This window comes from Chiloscyllium plagiosum, unplaced genomic scaffold (genome assembly GCF_037043375.1).
Source record: "Chiloscyllium plagiosum isolate Xiang-an unplaced genomic scaffold, Cpla_swu_hap1 HiC_scaffold_46, whole genome shotgun sequence".
Lineage (NCBI taxonomy): Eukaryota > Metazoa > Chordata > Chondrichthyes > Orectolobiformes > Hemiscylliidae > Chiloscyllium > Chiloscyllium plagiosum.
The window spans coordinates 6295827-6321959 of NW_028270184.1; the positions used below are offsets into that span (position 1 = coordinate 6295827).

A 26133-nucleotide genomic window follows, 5' to 3' on the forward strand; every position below is an offset into this window, starting at 1 on the left:
GGGGGGGGGGGGGGGGGGGCAGTGGCCAACTCCTCTCAATAAACAGTTTGTCTCATTAGGCATCAGTTTCAAGGGGGAGGGGGAGGTGATTGGGTATTAAAATGTACCAAAACGGAGGAATTCTGCTCTTTCCCCTCGTAGCCGAGAAGGGAAACTCCTAAAACACCTCATTTCAAGTACTGTTTTCTTTTTGGTATTCCTTCCCCTCTTCCATCCATTCCGGATTCGCAAACAAGACTCCCAAATTCCTGAGACGTTTCCCAATCCACTTGCCAGCTCCTGGACGGAGAGTTCCCTGAATGTTAGAGAGCTAGAGAGAATAGAAAGAGAGAGAGCGAGAGAGAAAAAAGATGCAACAGACAGGTCCGCAGCTGGGGTCAAGTGCAGATCGAAGTGCTGGTGTCTGGCTTGGTCAAGTGGCAAATAGCAAGGCTCCCATAGAAGGAGGGGTCCGTCATGGGGAACAGCAACAGCAAGAAGAGGATGACTCCCAGTACATAGAAGAAAAAGATGGTGAGTTTCTGAGGGTGCTCAAGGGCAGCACCAATCGCTGGGAATCCCATGTAGTTGCAAAATGAGTGGCACAGCACTGGACCAATCAGATGACCTAGAAAATAAACAGCATGTCACAACAATGGAAAGATGACTTGTTCACCAAGGAGCCTCAACTTCAGAGGAGCTCCTTCCTGGCACTGAGCATATGAGGACATACTAGCAGACCGCATGCAGGTACTCCTCAGGCCCTTCTGCTGAAACTGATCTGTTGGGAAACCAAACTTTATACCAAAAATAAATTTCCCCTGCTGAGAATACTTAGTTTCTTTTCTAAAAGAACAAAAGACTGAAGTCACATACCAATAACCTGGGAGTACCATCAAAGATGGCTACATGTTTGCATTCTGAACCTTCTGGATTCCAAAACTATTTCAGAGTCGGGACAACCCATCTGCTAAAGCCACACCAGGAACAAAAGCCTTGTGGGAGGAGGAGTGAGGGCCATGTTCTCTATCTCCACTTAGCTGCCCAACTGCTTGGAGATAAACCATTAGACAATGGTGTACCGTCTGGGAGGGGAATTCACTGCTGTGGTCAAATCAGGGTATCTGGAGGAGTTCAAAAATCATGACACACTGGACAGTCTGAGGGAGGTGACTCACCAATTCTTTCTATCTGTCAAGCACCTGTTTTCTCGGTGATGGAGATAGTGAAGGAACAAGACTGGGTGCTTTCTCTCACACAATACAACTTGCAATTCAACCCCTGTCTACTGAGCCTGACTACTTTGGTGCTGCATTTATCTGTGAGAAGCTGCTCATACTGAATCCCGGTGATCAATTCATTTTTCTAAACCACACGCATTACTCCGACGGAAGACAAAAACATGCCGATGGAAAATAAACTGAGGAACCAGCAGGCATGAAGATTACGGATGGGACAGAAAGGAGAGGAAACCGAAGAGCTCTACAGTTCCCAGTCTCCGGGAAGGAATGAGTTGGAGTCAGATGAGTTTGGTTCAAACACAAGTGGAGAGGCAGAAAGGAGGCAGCGATGTGTGCTAAGTGTTAATGGTAATATACACTGACCTGTTCTGATGAAAATAAATGCGGTGTATGCTCCAAACACTGCAGTGTAAGAAAACTGGAAAACTGGGAAGGGGGAAAAAGAAAAATAAACACATTTGCATTAATTAAATAAAAAATTAAGTCTTTTTTTTAAACTGCCCTATCCATGTTGCAAATCTACCTTGCATTAAACTATCTTATTATTGCATCATTTATTACGGACTATAGCTTTTTGTCTCTGATGGATTTTAGGTTGACAGATTTGTAGCCTTTTGTTTTCTATCTCCGTCCTTTCCTAAATAGCACGTTAGATTTGCCAACTTCCGATCGACAGGAACATTTCCACAGCATGCTGAATTTGATAGATGGTCACCAATACTATACCATCCCTGCAGCCACATTTTTCAGCACTCTGGGATGGAGATTATCTAATCCAGTGGATAAATCTAAGTCCCATCAGTACTCAAAAAGCCTTTCACCATCAGGGACAAAGCAGCCCACTTGATTGACGCCACATCCACTAGCATCTACTTCCCCCACAACTGACACTCAGTAGCTGCAGTGTGTACTATCCCCAAGATGCATTGCAGAAATTCACCAGAGTTCCTCAGGCAGCACCTTCCAAATCCACGACCACTTCCATCTAGAAGGACAAGTGCAGCAGATACATGGGAACACCACCACCTTCAAGTTCCCCTCCAAACCACTCCCTATCCTGACTTGGAAATATATCGGCATTCAGTGTTGCTGGGTCACAATCCAAAAACTCCCTCCCCGAGGGCATTGTGGGTCAACCCACAGCAAGTGGACTGCAGTGGTTCAAGGCAGATCACCCCCACCTCCTCAAGGGGGCAACTAGGGACGGCTAATAAATGTTGGCCAGCCAGTGACACACACACATCTCAAAAATGAATTGAAAACAACTTTCTGGCAATTTACTCAATCTGCTACAAATATGCAAATTAGGAACAGAAGTTCAAGCACTTGAGCTTGCTCCACCATTCAAGAGGATCACGGCTGATCTATTTGTGTTTCAAATCCCACATTCCCATCTTCCCCACCAATAACCTTAGTTTCCCTTAACTAACAAGAACCTATCCACAACCATCTGAAAAACTACTGAATGACCCTGCTTCTTTGGAGGTGGTAGAGTTCTCAAGTTGCACAACCCTCAGAGAATAAAATTGTCCTCATCTTTATCCTGAAAAGGCAGCCCCTAATTTTAAAACTGTGTCCCCTTTGTTCTGGACTCACTCTCAAGAGGAACCATCCCGACCATGTCAACCTTGTTAATCCAATTAAAATAATAGGCTGGTACCTTTTAAAAATCCCAGTGGAATATCATCAATATATGGGCAGCATGGTGGCTCAGTGGTTAGCACTGTGCCATGGACCAACATTTAAGTTCATCCTTGGCGACTGTCTATGAGGAGTTTGCATGGTCTCCCTGTGTCTGTGTGAGTTTTCTCCGGGTGCTCCAGTTTCCTCCCATGGTCCAAAGATGAGCAGGTTAGGTGGACTGGCCATGCTAAATTGCAGAGTGTCCAAGAATGTGTAGCCTAGGTGGGATAGCCATGGGAAATGAGGGATTATGAGGATAGGGTAGAGGGGTGGGATGCTCTTCGGAGGGTCAGTGTGGTCTCAGTGGGCCAAACGGTCTGCTTCCACACTATAGGGATTCAATGGGATTCTATAATGTGATTTCATCCATTGAGCTGTTACTGTTAAGAAAGCCTCAGTGGCAGAAATATACAACAGGCACCCGATTCAATATCATCCACTTTACATCATCAACCAAAGTCAAGGCTGCCCTGAATGGTATGCCTACCCCTATCACATGCTCTCAGCAATATTGAGGAAGATGGTGACGCAGTGGTAAAAATCATTGGACCATTATTTGCAGATGAGGCTAATGCTCTGGAGATATGGGTTCAAATCCCAGCGTGACAGCTGGTGGCATTTAAATCCCACTAACAAATCTGGGATTGAAAGTGAGTCTCCGTAACAGCGACCACAACAACCATCAACTGTTGTAGAAACCCATCTGGCTCACGGATTTCCTTTATGGAGGGAAATCTGCCAGTCTTACCCAGTCCGAACTACGCACGACTCCAGACCCATGGTAATGTGGTTGTCTCCTGACTGTCCTCTGAAGTGAGTTAGCATTCAGATGGGCAGCAAGGGTTGGCCTGGTCAGTGGTGGCCACATCTCATGACCGAAGGAGCATGTGCCCAGCTCCACTATACACACTCCCACCATCACCTTAACCAAAGGTTTTATCCAAACCCTTCTCCCTTCCGCTGGCAATGTCTTCGTACCTGCTGAGAGGAAGATTCCTGCGACGGTTCCTTGCTTGAACTTCAGGAGCTCGATCACGTGGTGAAAATGAGCTGCGGGGGGGGGGGAAGGAAACCAAAATTTGTTATAAAAATAAAAATGTTCTCTCCTTGTCAGCAAGTCTCTCTGAGCTACACCTCAGCTCCCAAGGCATTTTTGAAGAGCCTGTCCTTTAGCTGCTGTTGTGTGGATGGCAGAAGGAAGCCAGTGCTCACAGTTAATAAACATCAGCAGGAATCTCATGGGAGGGCAGGTCTATTCCTCCCCTGACAAAGAGACATCACGGCCCTGACCGTATCTCCGACTGAGATCAGGAAACCCAGGACTGATGGTCAAACTGGGGACTTTCCTGGTCTACGTGCATTAACTTTTCACTCTCTTTCTGGCTGAGCTGTTAGACTGTGCTGGAGGGGGATCTGGGCGTTGTGGTGGGGAGGTGACTTACATCACTCTATTCTAACATTTACCGGAGTCCCATTCATCCAGTACCACTGTGCTCGGTGACCTAGTCCCTGGAACACTTTTAAAACTCTCATCCACGTTAAGATGCTACTCTACTTCTAACTCCTTCCAGGTTTAAAACCTTTTGAAAAGGGCCTTCCCCCTTGACTTTGGCCTTTTGGGCGTATTCACTCTCTCCACCACATTGCTAATGGCCGTGCTTTCAGATGTTTAGGCCCCATGCTCTGGAATTTCCTCCCTAAACCTGTCCAATTCCCTCTCCCTACTTTAAAATTCTCCTAAAGACGTGGCCTTTGACCATACGTTTTAGTAACCAAGTCTATTCTTTGGCTTGGTTAAGCTTTGCTGCTTATGTTCCTATGAAGCACATTGGTTTGTATAGCACCGTTAATATAGTGAAACCAAAGTCAGTATGTTCTAAATCACGAAATACTTACTTGCTCGGTGACGTGACAAATCACCTGGAGTGCTGGCCTAAGGTTGTACACCAAACTTACTGCATAGCCATCTCCAATTAATAGAGACATAAATTTTTTTTTTAGATTAGATTACATTACATTACAGTGTGGAAACAGGCCCTTCGGCCCAACAAGTCCACGCCGACCCGCCGAAGCGAACCCACCCATACCCCTACCCCTACATTTACCCCATACCTAACACTATGGGACAATTTAGCACAGCCAATTCACCTGGCCCTGCACATCTTTGGACTGTGGGAGGAAACCGGAGCACCCGGAGGAAACCCCACGCAGACACGGGGAGAACGTGCAAACTCCACACAGTCAGTCGCCTGAGGCGGGAATTGAACCCGGCGCTGCGAGACAACAGTGCTAACCACTGTGCCACCGTGCCGCCCACAGTCCAAAGATGTGCAGGGTAAGGTGAATTGGCCATGCTAAATTGCCCGTAGTGTTAGGTAAGGCGTAAATGTAGGGGTATGGGCGGGTTGCGCTACGGCGGGTCGGTGTGGACTTGTTGGGCCGAAGGGCCTGTTTCCACACACTAATGTAATCTAATCCAATGTAATCTAATCTAAATGTTACATCAATTTCCACTTACTGCCTTAATCATCTACATTCAGATATTTGCTCACTTGTTTTTTTTTCGTCTGAAAGGATGCAAGTTTCTACCTTATCCACGTCTTGCAGCAAGACACCTCATATACCAGTGGCTCTCTGCATAAGCGGCACAGTGGTTAGCACTGTTGCCTCACAGCGCCAGAGACCCGGGTTCAATTCCCGCCTCAGGCGACTGACTGTGTGGAGTTTGCACGTTCTCCCCGTGTCTGCGTGGGTTTCCTCCGGGTGCTCCGGTTTCCTCCCACAGTCCAAAGATGTGCAGGGTAAGGTGAATTGGCCATGCTAAATTGCCCGTAGTGTTAGGTAAGGCGTAAATGTAGTGGTATGGGTGGGTTGCGCTACGGCGGGTCGGTGTGGACTTGTTGGGCCGAAGGGCCTGTTTCCACACACTAATGTAATCTAATCCAATGTAATCTAATCTAATTTATTTCAAAACATAGCCTGCTACAAGCAACTGACATGAAGAAAGTGAACCAGGGCTATTCTGATACACAATTATTAATCAATGTTGAATGTCCTCCAGTCACGAACAAATGGATATCAGGGTAAGAGCAAACTGTGGCTCCTTTCAGAATTGAACCCGGAGCCAAAAACTAGTAAGCACATCACTTCAGAAATCGTCCAAGGCTGGATGTTTGCCCCTCACATGTTCCCAACTTCCCCTACTCCCCTGAAGGTAACATCGCACTCACCCGGTCAAACTCACTCACCAACTCCAAAGAAAAGCGGGCAGGTGACAATGGCACGGCTAAGGCCAGTGCAAGGTACCAGCATTGGCAGCATACACGCCCGGAACACCAGCTCTTCCGTCAGGGGAGCCACCACCTGATTCCTCATCCAACGCATGTCTGCCACGCACTGCACCCAAAACTGTGGATCTAGGAAAGAAACAACAGCGAGATTACGAGAGCCTGATCTCTCACAGTGAACACAGACAGCAGAAACATGTTAAATTGTCAGAAGTCACGTGATATCAGGTTTATTTGGAATTACAAGCTTTTGGACCGCTGCTCCTTTGTCACCTGATGAAGTGGCAGCGCTCCAAAAGATTGTGATTTCAAATAAACCAGTTGGACTCTAACCTGGTGTTGTGCCACTTCTGACATTTCCCATGTCGTCCACACTGGCACCTCCACATCATGTTACCTGTCAGGGACAGATGAACACATTTCCCTCATCTATTTAACTATTCTCTGAATGAGGAAAGATCCACAAAGCATTAGACAAGGACTTTTCTTTTTAACAAATTCATTGAAGGGACGTGAGCATGACTGGAAAAGTTAGCAGTGATGGTGAACTGCCTTCTTGGATGGTGCAAACTATGTGGTGAAGATGTCCCACAAAACTATTAGGTGGGGAGTTCAGAGGTTTTAACCAGTGACAGTGAAGCAGAGTCCAATATGTTTCCAAAATTAGGATGGTGCAAAACATAGAGGGGAACTTGAACTGTTGTTCTCATGGATATGCTCTTGTATTGTCTATCATGTTGAAAGACAATACAAGTTTATGAGGTAGCATCGAAGCGGCCTTGCTGGGTTGCCCCAGCACTTCTTGCACTCAGTGTCAAGAGTGTAGTGCTGGAAAAGCACAGCAGGTCAGGCAGCATCCGAGGAGCAGGAGAATCAATGTTTCGGGCATAAGCCCTTATGCCTGAAACCTCGATTCTCCTGCCCCTCAGATGCTGCCTGACCTGCTGTGCTTTTCCAGTGCTACACTCTTGACTCTGATCTGCAGTCCTCACTTTCTCCTACTTCTTGCACTCAGCATACTGTCACTGTGTACCAGGTTCCTAAACAAGGGGCTACTTTGTCCTCGACGGACATTACAATCACATCTTGATTGTCCTTGCTACCAAGGTACAGAAAGTATCGTGAGGAGCACTGGCTCGAGAAGACTTCTGAGCAAGATGGCGGCAGAGTAGTGCTCCTCACCGGAGACTGCCTGCTCCCTCTGCTTTTATCTCTTCTTTGCTCATTCTTTTTCCTTTCTTTTTTTTTAGTTCTTTAGTCTTTAGAACTCGGTCATGGTGACAGTGGCAGTCTTGGCAGAGACTGGGCTGGTAAAAACGCAGTTTGAAGTATTTGCAGGAGAAAGTGAGGTCTGCAGACGCTGGAGATCAAAGTATTTGCAGGACCTTGGCTTAAGAAAGGATTGTAACATTTGAAATTTTCTTTTACTTTTATACTAAGAAAACTGTAATGCTGAACTTGTTAGAATTTATTTCTTTTTTTTTATACTTCTAAAACTAAGATTTTGTATCGAGTTACTTTGTACCTAAAATGGTGTCATGTGTGGCGACATTGCACACTTTTCACTGTATTCTTGTAACCCGTACTTGAGTACACATGACAATAAAACCTAAATCAAATCTAAAAAAAAATCAGCAGGGTCCGGACAAAAGACTGAAGAAACTTTGCTTTTTCATCTTCATACAAAGGTGATGGAGGGTCAGCATCTCAAGGCATCCAGAAAAAGAACTAGTATTTATGTCACACCTTTCAAGAGATTAGGATGCTCCAAAGCAATTAGAAGTCAATGAAACACTTGAGGTGTAATCACTGGTGCAAATTAGGAAATGCAGCAGCCAATTTACAACAGAGGTAGATCTGTTGGCAGCAATGTGTTGGTTTGAGAATTTCTAGTACTTGGTGCAAGTTGACACTTTGAGCTAAACTGTTAAATTAGGAAAGTTCAACACAGTATATGGCCATTATAAAAGTAAATTTGAGACTGGGCAAGATCTTTGCACAAAGAATGATCTTTAACTTGAGGGAACTAGTGATAAGCAAGTGGAAAGGATTACTGTCAGGGGGTGATATGTGGCTTGTGGTAGGTGTGCTGGCTGTCTGAAAGGGCTTAGCCGTAACCCCTTCCCCAGCCCTTTTCTCCACACCTGCTAGAATTTAAGGAATGCTTTAATGCTGTGACGTTCCCCATAGGTGCCCTCACCAGCTTTACCACAGCACCACCTTGCTCTGGGATGAAAAGATCAGCTAATCCAGAATCATCTCTTTGAAAAGCAATCTGAAAGGAAGAGATGGGGCCCACAGTCCAAGAAGTCATGAAGGTTGAGAAGCTTACGTGCAGAGGTAAGGTAAAACTGGAAGGAGCCACACGGGTGAAACAAAGAAATAAAACTAAAGTTTTGGAGAAACTCAGCAGGTCTGGTAGCATCTGTGGAGACAGAAACAGAATTACCGTTTCGGGTTCAGTACGATTTTTCTTTGGAACTGAAGATAAGCAACCAGTCTACGTCTGGTCTCCCCAGTGCACAGGAGACTGCATTGTGAACAACGAACACAGACGTAGATCAAAAGTAGCACGTGTAAATTGCTGGTCACCTTTGTTGACTTTGCAGGACAGTCCTGCTCAGTCCACAAGCATGGCTCTGACCTTCCTGTGGCTTGCCAATTCAAGATACCGGATTCTAACGGAGACTTATACCAGAGTCGAAATGTTAACTCTCCACGGATGCTGCCAGACTGGCTAAGGTTATCCAGCACTTTCGTTTTTCATTTCCGATCTTCAGCATCCACAGTACTCTGCCTTCACTTTAGGTGAAAGGAATAACCTCATTTATGTCGCACCTTCTCACATCTACATGAATGTCTTTAGGGAAATGCGTGACCAATGAAATACTTTGACTTAAGGTTGTCAATCCTCCAGGATTATGTCCTGGGGCTAAAGTTTCACATCCAGGATGTTGCTGCAAATATAACCAAGCAGAAATTAACAACAAAAAATACTGTGCATTCGGTTTTAATTTTCCTTGAATACGTTAATCGATGAAATGTCAGAGATAAGGGAGATAATAAATACCTGCTTGACTGTAAAATAAAACTCCAGAGAGGCCAGCATTCCATCACTAAGTCACCCTTTTACTTACACGTGAATAGTCCTTTACTTTAGTACTGCCTCTTCAGAGTCAGCTATCAGTGGCAGTATCTCTGACACTCCCCTTTTTATTTGTTTTTGATCCAGCTCCCTCACAGCCAGCACTCGGCGTGACAGGAGGTCTGACACTCCTGTTTATTTACCAATTGTTCTTTGTACAAACAAGGGAGAGTCCTTGACACTGGTCCAGCTCCCTCAGAGCAAGCTCTCGGAGTGAACAAGATGTCTGACACTTGTTTGTTGTTTTTTCTTTTTCCCCCCTTTTTTTACCCCCACACTACCGCCTTACTGCGGTAGTGCTTATTTTTTGACACTCCCCTTTTCATCTGTCAGCCAGGGCTCCCTGATTGGACCAGATTAACAGCCCCAATCAGGGAACTCATATTCTATGCTAGCTGACCTTGTTACAATCACTACAGACTGACAGTCAAGAATCATCCCTGGGATCTGTTTGTTTCCCCATAAGCCAGGAGATGCAGGGGCGACCAATGTCAGGGTAAGCGCAGAGCATGGTGGTTGAAGGCAGTGTGATGAGCAATGAAACCTCCAGGAATAAGTCCCACTAGAGTTGGCAGCCCAATCTTCTACTCCTGCACGTGAAGGGAACTGCAGACTTTTGCAAGATTCCCCTGTGCAACAAAAGAATGGTTGATTTTGTTTTCACTGGGGTTGGCGGAGGGAAGTTCAGCAGTTGACGGGGTAGAATTCAGTCTGAGCTTGACTGGATCACAGGTCTGACAGCTGAAAAGCCAATGTGTGACCAATAAAGGTTAGCCAGCTTCCTTTATCTGGAGCCTATAATTCTCTTTCGGCCACCACAACATCCAATCTCCTAAACCCTGACAAAGAAACAAGTAGCTATTTCACTCTCTGGTTCCTGTCAATGCATCCTTTAAATGGTCAAAATAGCTTGCATTTGATTCCCAACTACAAAGGAGTGGATTAATTTGGATAACTGTAAGGTATTGCATTTTGGTAAAACAAAATTTTGGGCAGCACGGTGGCTCAGTGGATAGCACTGCTGCCTCACAGCACCAGGGTCCCAGGTTCGATTCTCAGCCTTGGGTGACTGTCTGTGTGGAGTTTGCACATTCTCCCCGTGTCTGCGTGGGTTTCCTCTGGGTGCTCCGATTTCCTCCCACAGTCCAAAGATGTGCAGGTCAGGTGAATTGGCCATGCTAAATTGCCCAGAGTGCTAGGTGCTTTAGTCAGAGGGAAATGTGTCTGGGTGGGTTACTCTTGGGAGGGTTACTCTTGGGAGGGTCGATGTGGATTTGTTGGGCCAAAGGGCCTGTTTCCGCACTGTAGGGAATCTAATCTAAAAGAAACAAGGGCATGACATATAAAATTAAAAGTAGGGCCTTGGGTAATGTTTAGAACAGAGGGACCATGGGGTTTGGGTATGTAATTCCTTGAAGTTTGCATCACATCTAGATAGGATGGTGAAGAAAGCATTTTGCATGTTTGCCTTCATTGCTCAGACTTTTAAATGTAGGAGTTGGGATGTTATGTAGAGATTCAACGGGATGTTAATGAGGCCCCTTCTGGAATACTGTGTCCAGCTCTGGTCGCCCTGTTATAGGAAGGATATTACTTAGTTGGAGAAGAAATGAGTTAGCAAGATGTTGCTGGGAGTGGAAGGTTTGACTTATTAGGAGAGGCCGAATAGGCCGGGACCTTTTTTTTCACTGGAGCGAAGGACGTTAGAGGTATAGCGGTTTATAAGATCATGTGGGGTATAGATAAAGTGAATGGCAGGTATCTTTTCCCTAGAGTGGAGGAACTTCAAGAATCGGGAGCATATTTTTAAAATGAGAAAAGAAAGATTTGAAAAGGACACAAGGCACAATTTTATTTTAACAAAGTGGTTCATGTGTGGAATGAGTTTCCTAAGGAAGTGGTGGATGCAGGTACAGTTACAATGATAAAAGTCATTTAAATAGGTACATGATTAAGAAATGTTTGGAGGGAATTGGGTCAAGCACTGGTAGGTGGGACTAGTTTAGTTTGGGATTACAGTCGGCATGGACTGGTTAGACCGAAGAGTCTGTTTCCGTGTGGTATGGTTCTATGACTCTACAGGACTATAGCACCTGGTACATTGAGGGGGAAGGGGACAGAATACTGGACTGTTTGAAGATGAAAATCCCACAGAACATGAGTTATCATGCTTCATGCCAGATTCACTATTATTAAACTCCTACAATCCTATCTTATCTAGGCACTAAATGCACAAGCTTACCTAGAATCATCTTCATCCCTTCGAGGAAATCCCAAGGATAGTCCATGACCAGCTGTATCAATGGCCCAAAGAACAGCACCTGCCAGACACACAGAAATAGGGCTGAGTGCTACCAGAATTTGGCTTATGTGACAAAGTTGGTGAGCTCCAGGAGGGTATCTTTAAGTCAGCCCTGGCCTGTTTATCTTCCCAATGCAGTACACACCTATTTGTCAAATTTTCAGAATTGCCACAGCCAGAGGTACGAGCCATGACTTTGACTTCACGGGAATCCTGGCACACTCGCCACCTTCGAAACCCAGCTGAGCACCTGGACAAGCACTGGCAATGTGCAACTGCCCTTCACAGTTCCTGTCAATCACTCAGGACGTGACAGACTGAAGGAAATCCACAGATCACTTTGCCAACAGAGACCTAGAGGTGTTAATGGACAAGGGAGTATGCAGTCGCTGCCCATACAGCATGCCCTAAGATACTGGGACTTGGTATACAAGATGGAAGGCTGTAAGAGAAAGCTGAAGTCACCAGGTACCCTCACAGACTTTGTCGGGAATTATCGATGTCTGGTTTCTATCTGGCGAGTGGGAGAATGGGAAATCGTATATCAAAATGAGGCAAGATGATATAACAAGGTGTTAAAGCATGCTACTGGATGTAAATGGCACTCTCGCAACTCCCTAGCAAGAATTCTGTCTTGCCATTCAACAATATGGATTTCAGCAAGGTGTTTGACAAAGTTCCACATCGTAGATGAGCAAAGTTAGATCACATGAAATCCAGGGGGAGCTAGCTGATTGGTTACAAAATTGGTTTGAAGATAGAAGCCAGAGGGTAATGGTGGAGGGTTATTTTTCGGATTGGAGGCTGATGACTAGCAGTGTGCCACAAGGATCGGTGCTGGGTCCGCCGCTCTTCATCATCTACATTAACGATTTGGATGTGGATGTATGATGTATGGTTAGTAAGTTTGCAAATGACACCAAAATTGGAGGCGTAGTAGACAGCGAAGGTGACCAGTAATCAGAGTACAATGGGACCTTAATCAGATGGGCCAAGGAGTTGCAGATGAGTTTAATTTACATAAATGTGAGGTATTACATTTTGGAAAGACAAACCAGGGCAGGACTTGTACACTTAATGATAAGGCCTGGGTAGTGTTGCCAAACAAAGAGACCAAGGGGTGCAGATGCGCTGTTTCTTGAAAGTGGAGTCGCAGGTAGACAGAGTGGTGAAGGCGGCATTTGATACGTTTGCCTTCATTGGTCAGGGCACTGAGGGTAGGGTTGGGATGTCATGTTGTGCTATACAGTACATTAGCTAGGCCACTTTTAGAACATTGCATACAATTTTGCTCTCCCTGCTATAGGAAAGATGTTGTGAAACTTGAAAGGGTTCAGAAAGGGACCTTGCTGGGATTGGAGGGTTTGAGATACAGGGAGAGGCAGGATAGACTGGGGCTTTTTTCCCTGGAGCATCGGAGGTTGAGGCTGACCTTATAGAGGTTTATAAAATCATGAGGGGCGGGGATAGGGTGAATAGACAAGGTTTTGTCCCCCAGGGTTGGGGAATCAATAACGAGAGGGCATGGGTTTAAGGTGAGAGGGGAAAGATTTATAAAGGAGCTGAGGGGCAACTTTTTCCATGCAGATAAGGGTGCCTGTATGGAATGAGCTGTCAGAGGAAGTATTGGAGGCAGATACAGTTACAACTTTTGGATGGGTACATGAAGAGGAAAGGTTTGGAAGGATATGGGACAAATGCTGGCAAATGGGACTAGATTAATTTAGGATATCTGATTGGCACGGACAAGTTGGACTGAAGAGTCTGTTTCCATGCTGTACAACTCTACGACTCTGTAAGAGCATAGAAGCTGAAGTCAGGAAAGGGGTGAATTGCCCGCATTGAAGATAGTCTTCTGGAGTAACGCGCTCTTGAAACAATCAGAAAGCAGGTAATAGTGAAAGATTTAAAAGGGACCAAAGGGGCAACCTTTTCACGCAGAGAGTGGTGCGTGTATGAAATGGATTGCTAAAGGTGGTGGGTACAATTACAACATTTAAAAGGCATCTGGATGGGTACGTGAATAGGAAGGATTTAGAGGGATATGGGCCAAATGCTGGGAAATGGGACTAGGTCAGTTTAGGATATCAAGTCAGCATGGACAAGTTGGACTGAAGGGCCTGTTTCCGCACTGTAAAACACTATGACTTGGTTGGAAAATGGGACTTTCTGCTCTCAATGTCTTTATTGTGGATCTCCTCCACAATATCCTTCAGAAGTGGAAACATTTTCTCCATGCCGACCCTTTCAAAAACTTTGACAAATGTTAAAGATATTTATCCAGTTAGCCATCGGCCTTCTCTTTTTTGAGGAAGGCATACCACACTGTTTAGTCTTTCTAATAACTTCAGTTCTGGTCATTATCTATGTGTGTCTTTGTTGCATCTTCCAATGCCTCAGTATCCTTGCTAAAATAAGGAGACAAGAGGCTGCATATAATACTCAAATCTGATCTAGCCAACATTCTAGAGACATAACTTCTCTGCATAAGTACATAAAAAGAACTGCTTTACCTTCTAGCGACGCAGAAAAGTCTGTCAACCTGCATTCCCACAGTACCATTCAGACTTTACCTATTCCATTTGTTCACTCACCATTGTCAGTAAGAGTGGAAGGCAGGCAGCAGCAAAGAGCCCCTCCAGATGGACCCCCATTAGCATCAGCAGCGATGGACCTGTCTAATCAAAACATGCAACCAGTCAGATCCGCTAGTAGTTTCTGCTACATTTATGAAGCACCGCGATGTCGAAGAGTGTTGTGTTATCTTCTCCGGAATGTCCCAAATGTAAAATCAGCATAGGCACCCTCACACATTGCTTTTGGTCCTGCTACAAGATTCGCAGATACTGGGGTGCCATAGTGAATGAGCTGGAGAGGATCCTGGAAATTGAAGTTAAGGCGAATCCATTAACCCTTGTTTTGGGACTACCGAATCTGCCCTCACTGGGTGAGCACGGGAAGAGATTATTTAACATTCTTACACACTGTGCGAGGAAGAACATTTTAATGAACTGAATATCAGAGAAACATCCAGATCTTGAGGCATGGCGCAGGCTTGTGATGGAGTATGTCCCCCAAGATTATCTGATGAGTATGTGCACCATGGAACAGAGCAGTTTTATTAGACGTGGCCTTTTCTAAGTTACATAGACATGGACCTATTGGCGGTACTGATTAGGGCCTTTACATAGCCACGAGGGCCGTATATGTTGGTCCGGGGACCCCGGGGGAAGGAGGCCTAATAAACATGGGTATAATAACTTTTACTCCCATGGACGGGAGATTTGGTGGAGGGGCGGTGAGTGGAGTAGAGTAATAGTGCATAGTAATGTAATTTAATTTTATTGGATTGTAATTTAAGTTAATACTATCTCATTTAATTTGAGTTTATTTTAACTTGGGTTTAGTTAATATAAGACGATTGCATCCCAAAGAGTGGTAGGTAGTTTATTGTTAATAATACTGCAATATAATAATGTGGTATTATTTCTACTTTATGTATTTTTGTACTTTCATAACTTCTGGTTTTCTTTTTTGTAAAAGCATAAAAGTTTTGTCCAATAAAGATACATAAAAAAAGTGCTGTGTTATTCAGGAACCCTGTGCTCAAAACCAGCCTCACCCAAACAGCACCCTACTGCAGGGTTTTGAAACAGTTCCAGAGATGGATCCATCAAGCTTGTACCTCAGCTCTCACAGTACATTGGTGTCATTAGAATTGCAATAAAGTAGATGGGGCCTGCTTGCTTGGTCACTGAGAACCAGCCACTAAAATTTGTTTGATTATCTGGGAGGAGGGGAAAGTCATTGGTCAAGGAATAGCAGCAATTTAGGAAACGCAATTGGCTGAGGGATAGGTAACAGAATATAATGGTTAATGGGTGCTTTTAGGGGCTGGAGCAAAGATTGCGGCGGAGTTCCTGATGTTTTTATAAATGATTCTAAATCTTGGTGTGCAGGACATGTCGTCAAAGTTTGCAGGTGAAACCTAACTTGGGAGCATTGTAAAGTGCGATGTAGAAATTTAAAAGGGCATTTGTGGAGAGGGCAGATGAAATTCAATACAGTCAAGTGTGAAGTGATACACTTTGGTACTAAGAACAGTCAATATAAAGTAAAGGGCACGATTCTAAAGTGTGTGCAGGAGCAGGCAGACTTGAATGTATATGCACACAGGTTATTAAAGACAACAGGGAAGATATAGAGAGCTGTTAACAGAGCTTTGGAAACAGAGACACAGAATTCAAGAGCAGGTACGCTATGAAGAACTTACCGCAGTCACTGGTTAGACCTCAACTGAGATATTGCAACTGGGCACAACGTTATGGGACGAATGCGAATGCACTGGAGAAATTGCAGAAGAGGTATAGGAGAATGGTTGCAGGGAGGAGACACTTCAGTCATGAGGAAAGATTGGAAAAGAAGATTTGTTTGAAGTTTCCAAAACTGTAAAGGGTCTGGACACGAAATAACTGCTCGTGTTCGCAAAAGGATTGAGAAACCAGAGAGCACGTTTTAAAGTGTTTTCCAAAAGAAGCATACGTGAGGTGTGGGGGAAAAAAAACTTTGAACACAGCGAGTGGTTGGTGTATGGAATGTACTAACTGGGCAGAGGTTAAGGCTTAATTGAGGGCAGTGGATGATTGTTTAAATAGAAACAGTGTGTGGGGCTACATGGAAATAGCACCAAGTTAAAATACAGAGAACCAATACAGAAACAATAGGCTGAATGGCCTCCTTCTGCAGCATTATAAGTCTGTGATTCCATGGATAAAGCACAATTTTAAGAGAATACACAACATTAAAAAGAAAGAGCTTTTCTCCAGGGCATTCATCAATGCCAAGTCACACAACTGAAACATCAGACAGACATTTAGCATTCCAACAGAGCAGGACAAAGCTAGTATAATGGCACAGAAGCTGCAGAGCACGAGATGTTAGCTTAAAAAAAAGCAATATCCTGTTAAGTGACTTCTTAGAATCCAAACAGGGGGTGGCACAGTGGCTAGCACTGCTGCCTCTCAGTGTCAAGGATCCAGGTTCGATCCAGCATTAGGTGACTGTCTGGAGTTTGCATGTTCTCCGCGTGTCTGTGTGGCTTTGCTCTGCGGTTCCAGGCTCCTCCCATAGTCTGAGGATGTGGAGGTTAGGGTGAATTGGTCATGCTAAATTGCCCGTTCTATCCAGGGATATGTCGGCTAGGTGTAATAGCCATAGGAAATGCAGGGTTATAGGGGTGGAGTGGGTCTGGGTGGGATGCTCTTCAGAGGGCCGGTGTGAACTCAATGGGCCAAATGGTCTGCTTCCATGTATAGAGACTCTGTGATTCTATGAAATATTGGAATGCTAAAATTGGAAATTCTGAAGGTGCTCTGGCTCCTCAATAATAACCAGGATGCAGGAGTAAAGTGGGATATTTAAGGCTGACTCTGTGATGCTACACTTGCAATGGGAAACAGCAGGTTCCCCATTGGCCCATAAAACCTGTCAACTCTGATTTTCCGAGTTGCATTCTTCGTGAGAGTAGGATAACTGAAGAACCCCATCGATGTTACTGAGCACAGAGCAACTGCAAACTAAAAATCAGCAACTCAATCCGACAGACTGATGTCTGTTTTGGAGCCACTGTGCATGATGCTTGAAATCTTGCAAAGTGCCTTACTCAAATGGACAATTAAAGAGTATCAACAACTACCTGCATGTATACGATGCAATTAACATGGTATGAAGTCTCAAACCACTTAATGGAAACTTTATCAAAGACAGTTAAGTAGACATTAGGGGAAGCTACCCAGAGGCTCGGTCCGAGAGTTATGAGAGAGAGAAAGAGAGAGAGTAGCAGAGACGTTTCATGAGGGGAACACAGAGCTTAAAGTCCAGGCAGCTGAAGTTACAGTTACCAATGGTGAAGTGAAATGCTGGCTAATTGGACTAGATTAATTTAGGATATCTGGTCGACATGGACAAGTTGGACCAAAGGATCTGTTTCTGTGCTGTACAGCTCTATGATGGAAATCAGCAATGCTCAAGAGGGCTGAATTGGAGGTGCCACAAGGTCTCAACAGCATTTGATTCACCAGTCACTGATGGTATGCAAGACCACGAGGGCAATAAGAGGGCTGATGTACCTTGAAACCTGTGTATTGCCGCCATGTCCAGACCCACAATGGAGATAGCATCGAGACGATCAGGACGCTGGTGAACCGCCGTTTAATCACAGTCGGATGATCCCTGGTGAAACGCAAAAAAAAGGAATTTGTTCAGACAAAAACAACTTTGTGGAGGGATCTGTATTCTAGGTACAGAAGACACACAACATTTTGAAAATCACAATATACGAGGGCCAGCAGGTTGATTCAGTGGTTGGCACTGCTGCCGCACAGCACCAGGGACTTAGGTTCAATTCCACCTTCAGGTGACTGTGTATGTGGAGCTTGCACATTCTTCCTGTGTCTGCATGAGCTCCCTCTGTGTGCTCTGGTTTCCCCCCACAGTTCAAAGATGTGCAGGTTAGGTGGATTAGCTGTGCTAGAGTCCAGGGATGCATAGACTCAGCGGATTAGCCACGGGAATTGCAGGATAGGGTAGTGGGGGCTGTGGGTCTGGGTGGGTTTCTCTTTGGAGGGTCAGTGTGGATGTGATGGGCAAATGGCCTGCTTCCACACTGTAGGGATTTTGTGATATCTTGTGACCCACTTCAGGGGGGTGCTAGGGCAATGGTCAGCATGTAGATGAGGAAAAAGTAGGGACTGACATGAGATCTTGGACAGTCTGGCAATGCAGGTGCACAAACAGAAGCCAGTGCTGGAGAAGTCCTGGCTACAATTGAATGGTTAATGTCAGAAGAAAGTGAGGACAACGTACTGATGTGGAGAATGGACGAGGGTTGCTGGATGAGGAAGATTTAGCCCTCTACACAAAGGCTGGAGTCAGCTCAAGGACAGACAATGTTCCACAGTCACAGATGTCGAGTGCTATTTTGGTTGCAGTCAGAGGAAGTCGATTGGAACAGTTCCAAACAGGAAGCCTAAATTTCTCCAGTTCATTTTCTCCACTCCAGAATATTCCAAAGAGCACAAATTATCAACAAACAAATCTTGCAATAGCATATCTTTTAAGATTTCTAGCATCCACAGTTCTTTGTTCAATTATACTAATCATTATTGGTTTGAAGGACAGAGACAGATTGCTAAATCTCTGAATCCTTAAGATATTTCTGTTTCAATCACAAAAGCCAGAAACATCTATCGATAATCATGGGCTTGCAAAGCTCTGCCCGGAAGAGGGTGGAATTCATTTTACAAGTCTGGTATTACTTAGATAATTTATTTTGCACCAGCTAACCTAACCACCACATGCCATTGTGCAATGTTTTTTTTAATTGCATTAGGGTTTGCAATTCTGATTGTCTCAACAATTATGTCTTTTCAATCTTGGAAAACAAACTATGTCATGATATTCTCTCTCAGACAACCTAACCCCCAGTCACTGACCACAGTTTGCATGTCAGAGGGCAGGCTCTGAAACTTTTACTTTGTCAAACAAACAACCAGGAGTGGTATACCAAAAGGATAGAAAATAAAATCATGGTGTCATAGTTCTTTTTACAGTACAGAAAAAGGACCTTCAGCCCTTGTGTCTATGCTGGTCACATCAAACATCCATCCATTCTAAATCCATTTTCCAGCACTTGGGCTAAAGCTTTGTACACTATGGTGTTTGAGGTGTCTATCTAAATAGTTGTTGTGGTCCTGTTCGCCGAGCTGGGAATTTGTGTTGCAGACCTTTCGTCCCCTGTCTAGGTGACATCCTCACTGCTTGGGAGCCTCCTGTGAAGCGCTTCTATGATCTTTCCTCCGGCATTTGTAGTGGTTTGAATCTGTCGCTTCTGGTTGTCAGTTCCAGCTGTCCGTTGCAGTGGCCGGTATATTGGGTCCAGATCGATGTGCTTATTGATTGAATCTGTGGATGAGTGCCATGCCTCTAGGAATTCCCTGACTGATCTCTATTTGGCTTGTCCTATAATAGTAGTGTTGTCCCAGTCAAATTCATGTTGCTTGTCACCTGCGTGCGTGGCTACTGAGGATAGCTGGTCGTGTCATTTCGTGGCTAGTTGGTGTTCATGGATGCGGATCGTTAGCTGTCTTCCTGTTTGTCCTGTGTAGTGTTTCGTGCAGTCCTTGCATGGGATTTTGTACACTACATTGGTTTTGCTCATGCTGGGTATCGGGTCCTTCGTCCTGGTGAGTTGTTGTCTGAGAGTGGCTGTTGGTTTGTGTGCTGTTATGAGTCCTAGTGGTCGCAGTAGTCTGGCTGTCAGTTCGGAAATGCTCTTGATGTATGGTAGTGTGGCTAGTCCTTTGGGTTGTGGCATGTCCTCATTCCATTGTCTTTCCCTTAGGCATCTGTTGATGAAATTGCGTGGGTATCTGTTTTTGGCGAATACATTGTTTAGGTGTTCTTCTTCCTCTTTTTGCAGTTCTGGTGTACTGCAGTGTGTTGTGGCCCTTTTGAACAGTGTCTTGATGCAACTTCTTTTGTGTGTGTTGGGGTGGTTGCTTTCGTAGTTCAGGACTTGGTCTGTGTGTGTGGCTTTCCTATATACCTTTGTGGTGAATTCTCCGTTTGGTGTTCTCTGTACCATCACGTCTAGGAATGGGAGTTGGTTGTCCTTTTCTTCCTCTCTAGTGAATCGGATTCCTGTGAGTGTGGCGTTGATGATCCGGTCTGTGTTCTCTATTTCTGTGTTTTTAATTATTACAAAAAGTGTCATCCACATATCTGACCCAGAGTTTGGGTTGAATTTGCGGTAAGACTGTTTGTTCTATTTTTGCATTACCACTTCTGCTATGAATCCAGAGATGGGTGAGCCCATGGTGTGCCGTTGATTTGTTCATATATTTGGTTGTTGAATGTGAAGTGTGTTGTGAGGCACAGGTCCAGTAGTTTGAGTATGCCGTCTTTGTTGATAGGTTCCCCGTCCTGTTGTCTGTTCTGTATGTCCAGCAGGTTGGCTATTGTTTCTCTGGCTAGGGTTTTGTCGATAGAGATGAACAGTGCCGTTACATCGAATGAGACTATAGTTTCTTCCTTGTCTATGTGTGTATTTCTGATGATGTCCAAGAATTCCTGTGTTGATTGTATAGTGTGTCTGGATCCGCTGATCAGGTGTTTCAGTTTCTGTTGTAGTTCTTTAGCCGGTTTGTGTGATGGTGTCCCTGAACAAATCAACGGCACACCCATGGGCTCAGCCATCTCTGGACTCATAGCAGAAGCGGTAATGCAAAGATTAGAACAAACAGTCTTACTGCAAATTCAACCCAAACTCTGGGTCAGATATGTGGATGACACCTTTTGTAATCATTAAAAACACAGAAATAGAGAACACAGACTGGATCATCAACGCCACACTCACAGGAATCCGATTCACTAGAGAGGAAGAAAAGGACAACCAACTCCCATTCCTAGACGTGATGGTACAGAGAACACTGAACCGGAGAATTCACCACAAAGGTATACAGGAAAGCCACTCACACAGACCAAGTCCTGAACTACGAAAGCAACCACCCCAGCACACACAAAAGAAGTTACAATAAGGTCATGGCTAATATGTTCATAACCTGAAATCAACATTCAGGTCTATTAATAAGCTTTCACAACTTGGTTTTTAAAAAATTCATTCACAGGATGTGGACTTTGCTGGCTGGGCCAGCAGTTTTTTCCCGAACTCTTGTTGCCTCTGTGAAGGTGGTGGTGAACTGTGTTCTTGAACCACTGCAGTCCATTTGGTGTAGGTACACCCACAATGCAGTTAGGGCACACGTATGGGCCCCAGCTATGTCTGTCTCTTTGTTGGCTACGTAGAACAGTTGATCTTCCGTAATTGCACCGGCACCACTCCCCACCTCTTCCTCCGCTACATTGATGACTGCATTGGCGCCACCTCGTGCTCCCGCGAGGAGGTTGAGCAATTCATCAACTTCACCAACACATTCCACCCTGACCTTAAATTTACCTGGACCATCTCTGACACCTCCCTCCTCTTCCTGGACCTCTCCATCTCCATTAATGACGAACGACTTGACACTGACATCTTCTACAAACCCACCGACTCCCACAGCTACCTGGATTACACCTCTTCCCACCCTACCTCTTGCAAAAATGCCATCGCGTATTCCCAATTCCTCCGCCTCCGCAGTATCTGCTCCCAGGAGGACCAGTTCCACCATAGAACACACCAGATGGCCTCCTTCTTTAGAGACCGCAATTTCCCTTCCCACGTGGTTAAAGACGCCCTCCAACGCATCTTGTCTACATCCCGCACCTCCGCCCTCAGACCCCACCCCTCCAACCGTAACAAGGACAGAACCCCCCGGTGCTCACCTTCCACCCTACAAACCTCCGCAAAAACCAAATCATTCGCCGACATTTCCGCCACCTCCAAAAAGACCCCACCACCAGGGATATATTTCCCTCCCCACCCCTTTCCGCCTTCCGCAAAGACCGTTCCCTCCGTGACTACCTGGTCAGTTCCACGCCCCCCTACGACCCACCCTCCCATCCTGGCACTTTCCCCTGCCACCGCAGGAACTGTAAAACCTGTGCCCACACCTCCTCCCTCACCTCCATCCAAGGCCCTAAAGGAGCCTTCCACATCCATCAAAGTTTTACCTGCACATCCACTAATATCATTTATTGTATCCGTTGCTCCCGATGCGGTCTCCTCTACATTGGGGAGACTGGGCGCCTCCTAGCAGAGCGCTTTAGGGAACATCTCTGAGACACCCGCACCAATCAACCAAACCGCCCAGTGGCCCAACATTTCAACTCCCCCTCCCATTCTGCCCAGGACATGGAGGTCCTGGGCCTCCTTCACCGCCGCTCCCTCACCACCAGACGCCTGGAGGAAGAACGCCTCATCTTCCGCCTCGGAACACTTCAACCCCAGGGCATCAATGTGGACTTCAACAGTTTCCTCATTTCCCCTTCCCCCACCTCATCCTAGTTTCAAACTTCCAGCCCGCACTGTCCCCTTGACCTGTCCGGACTTGTCCTACCTGCCTATCTCCTTTTCCACCTATCCACTCCACCCTCTCTTCCCTGACCTATCACCTTCATCCCCTCCCCCACTCACCTATTGTACTCTATGCTACTCTATCCCCACCCCACCCTCCTCTAGCTTATCTCTCCACGCTTCAGGCTCTCTGCCTTTATTCCTGTTGAAGGGCTTTTGCCTGAAACGTCGATTTTGCTGCTCGTCGGATGCTGCCTGAATTGCTGTGCTCTTCCAGCACCTCTGATCCAGAACCCAGAATTTAGATCCAGTGAAGATTAAGACATGGCATATAGTTCCAAGTCAGGAGGGTGAATGTCTTGGAAGGGTACTTAGTGGTCCTATGTATGGTCGGCTCTGCACAGCATTGTGGTAGAGAAAGACCCTTGCCTTTGCAACAAGCTTGATGGTAACAGTTCTGAATTTGGAAGCTGCTGCTTCAGGAGAATTTCCACAGTGCATCCTATATGCAGAACACACTACTGCTACTTAGCATTGGTGGTGGAGCAAAGAATACTTGTGAGTGACGCAATTCATCAAGAATCTACACACCTCTGCTTAAAAATAGTCAAGGACACCACTCCCATGACTTTTTTTCAGGAAGAGCTTCCCAAGGAGTCATGGCCCTCCATCAGAAAACATTTTGCCTCATCAATTGAGTGGGCAACTCCTGATTGTTAAAAAGTGACCACTAATTCTAGATTCTCCCATAACTGGCACACCACAGCCATTCTGTCAAAAGCCCTAAAGATCATATACAAAAACAGAAATTATTGGAAAAGCTCAGCAGGTCTGGCTGCTTCTCTGGATAGAAACCAGGGTTAGCGTTTCAGGTCAAACAGAGTTCTGAGGGTCACTGAACCAGAAACATTAACTCTGCTGTCCCTCCACAGATGTGTAGGTGCGGCTGTTGGTCTGGGGTGGACAAAGTCAGAAGTCACATGACACCAGGTTATAGTCCAAAAGGTTTATTTGAAATCACAAGCTTTCAGAGTGCTGCCCCTTCACTAGGTGAAAGACAAAGGAGCAGTGTTCCAAAGGGGCAGCACGGTGACTCAGTGGTTAGCACTGCTGCCTGACAGCACCAGCTACCCAGGTTCAATTCCATCCTTGGGCGACTATCTGTTTGGAGTTTACACGTGCTCCCTGTGCCTGCTTGGGTGTCCGCCAGGTGCTATGGTTTCCTCTCACAGTCCAAAGATGTGCAGATTAGTTGGATTGGCTATGCTAAATTCACCTTAGTGTTCAGGGATGTGCAAGTTAGGTGCATTAGCCATAGAAAATATAGGGTGGGATGCTCTTCAGAGGGTCCGTGTGGACTTATTGAGCCGAATGGCTTGTACCCACACTGTGGGGATTCCATGATTCTGTGACTATAACCTGGTGTCATGTGACTCCTGACTTTCCCTGCAGATGCTGCCAGATCTGCTGAGCTTTTCCAGCAATTTCTGTTTTTGTTTCCCCACTTACAGCATCCACACTTCTTTCTGATTTTATTCACTACGGTTCAGTCAAATAATAGATTTGTTGCGACTCGTCACTTCAGATGTTGCCAGATTCACTGTGAATTTGCTGGGTTTTTTTTCCCCCCCAACGGGAGTTTAATTCTTCCACTGGTTTTTAACACGACCCTTTCTGAGGAAGTGTCAACGCACCCAACTCTGATTTCTCTCTTCACAGTTGCTGCCAGACCCGCTGAGATTTTCCAACATTTTCTGCTTTTATTTTTATATTCCTATCGCTCAAAAAAGAAATTCGATTGATAGAAGAATGTAAACTCTTTGCAACTTTCTTTTTGCATGGATGCTAATTGTACAAATGCTTAGCAAGCACAGATGAAGTTGCTCTCCCTCTCTCGCCTTCCTATGCACAGCATTGCAGTGGGAGAAGACCCCGGCGTTGCCCTGGCAACAACCTCCCCACCACGCGGCAAGGGTAGCCCACCGCGGGGAGACGGTGAGGGGATGTGGAGGCGGGGGGACGCGCTTTCGACATGGGGGAGTTACCTGGGCAACTGGCTCCTCCACACGTACAGGCTCCCCACGTAGCTGCAAGCCAGCAGCAGGCAGGAGACCACGGAGACGGAGCACAGCTCAGCGCCGCCATCGAGATCCGCCATCATCGACATGCCAGCACATCCGGCGCAGGTGCCTCCGCTGCGACGCGTGTTTAAGACGTCACGCTCCCGCCTCCATTCATTCATAAATCCCAGAAGCGCGGCAATAACGTAGAATCATCAGAGCTGTACTGTACAGCACGGAAACAGACCATTCGGTCCCAACCCGTCCATGCCGACCAGATGTGCTAAATTAATGTAATCCCACCTGCCAGCATTTGGCCCTTATCCCTCCAAACCCTTCCTATCCATGTACCCATCCAGATGCCTTTTAAATGTTGTCATTGTATCAGCCTCCAACATTTCCTCTGGCAGCTCATTCCATACATGCACCCCCCCCCCCCCACCCCAACATGAAAAAATTGCCCCTCAGATCCCTTTTAAATATTTCCCCTCTCACCTTCCATGCCCTCTAGTTTTTGACTCCCCCACCCCAAGGAAAATACCTTGGCTATTCACCCTATCCATGTCCCTCATGATTTTATAAACCTCTATAAGGTCATCTCTCAGCCTCCGACACTCCAGGGAAAATAGCCGCAGCCTATTCAGCCTTTCTCTATAGCTCAAACCCTCCAACCCTGGCAAATTCTTGTAAATCATTTCTGAACTCTTTCAAGTTTCACGACATCCTTCCTATAGAGAGAGATCAGAATTGCGTGCAATTCCAAAAGTGGACTAAACAATGTCTTGTACAACCACAACATGACCTCCCAATTCCTCTACTCAATACACTGTCCAATGAAGGCAAGCATACCAAACATCTTCTTCACTGTCCTGTCAAGGAACCATGAACCTGCACTCAAAGGTCTCTTTGTTCAGCAACACTTCCCAGGACCTTACCATTAAATGTATAAGTCCTGCCCTGATTTGCCTTTCCAAAATGCAGCACCAAGTTTGGGCAGTGTTCAATCAGCAATGCTGCAGCCCCTATTCACTTCACTTCACTCACTCAATCATCATTACAACTAGTTTTTTTTTAAATAAAAAGGGATTGCAGGGCAGAAACAACACTCACATTTAACAAAAGGATTGAAACCACATTATAGAAGTTTATAATATTATAAGAGGCATGGATAGGGTAAACAGTCAAGATATTTTTCCCCAGGATAGGGGACTCCTAAAGTAGAGAGCACAGGTTTAAAGTAAGTGGAAAAAATTTTAAAAGGGACCTGAGGGGTAACCTTTTCAAGCAGAGGGTTGTGTGTGTATGGAATGAGCTGCTAGAGGACGTTTGTGGTGCAATTACACATTTAAAAGGCATCTGGATGGGGTTAGAGGGATGTTGGCCAAATGCTTGCAAATGGGACTAGATTAATATAGAACATCT

At 45.5% G+C, this 26133-nt stretch overlaps 1 protein-coding gene across 1 annotated transcript; it reads right to left on the reverse strand.

Moving 5' to 3' along the window:
- On the reverse strand, positions 1–24852 carry rce1a (Ras converting CAAX endopeptidase 1a). The gene is made up of 8 exons (XM_043682679.2): positions 24697–24852; positions 17766–17868; positions 14232–14315; positions 11578–11656; positions 6152–6319; positions 3882–3953; positions 1584–1646; positions 1–607 (listed from the first exon to the last, which is right to left on the reverse strand). The coding sequence occupies exons 1-8, from the start codon at positions 24816–24818 to the stop codon at positions 378–380; spliced, it is 921 nt and encodes a 306-aa protein (XP_043538614.1). The 5' UTR covers positions 24819–24852; the 3' UTR covers positions 1–377.
- Between the last annotated feature and the right edge of the window lie 1281 nt (positions 24853–26133).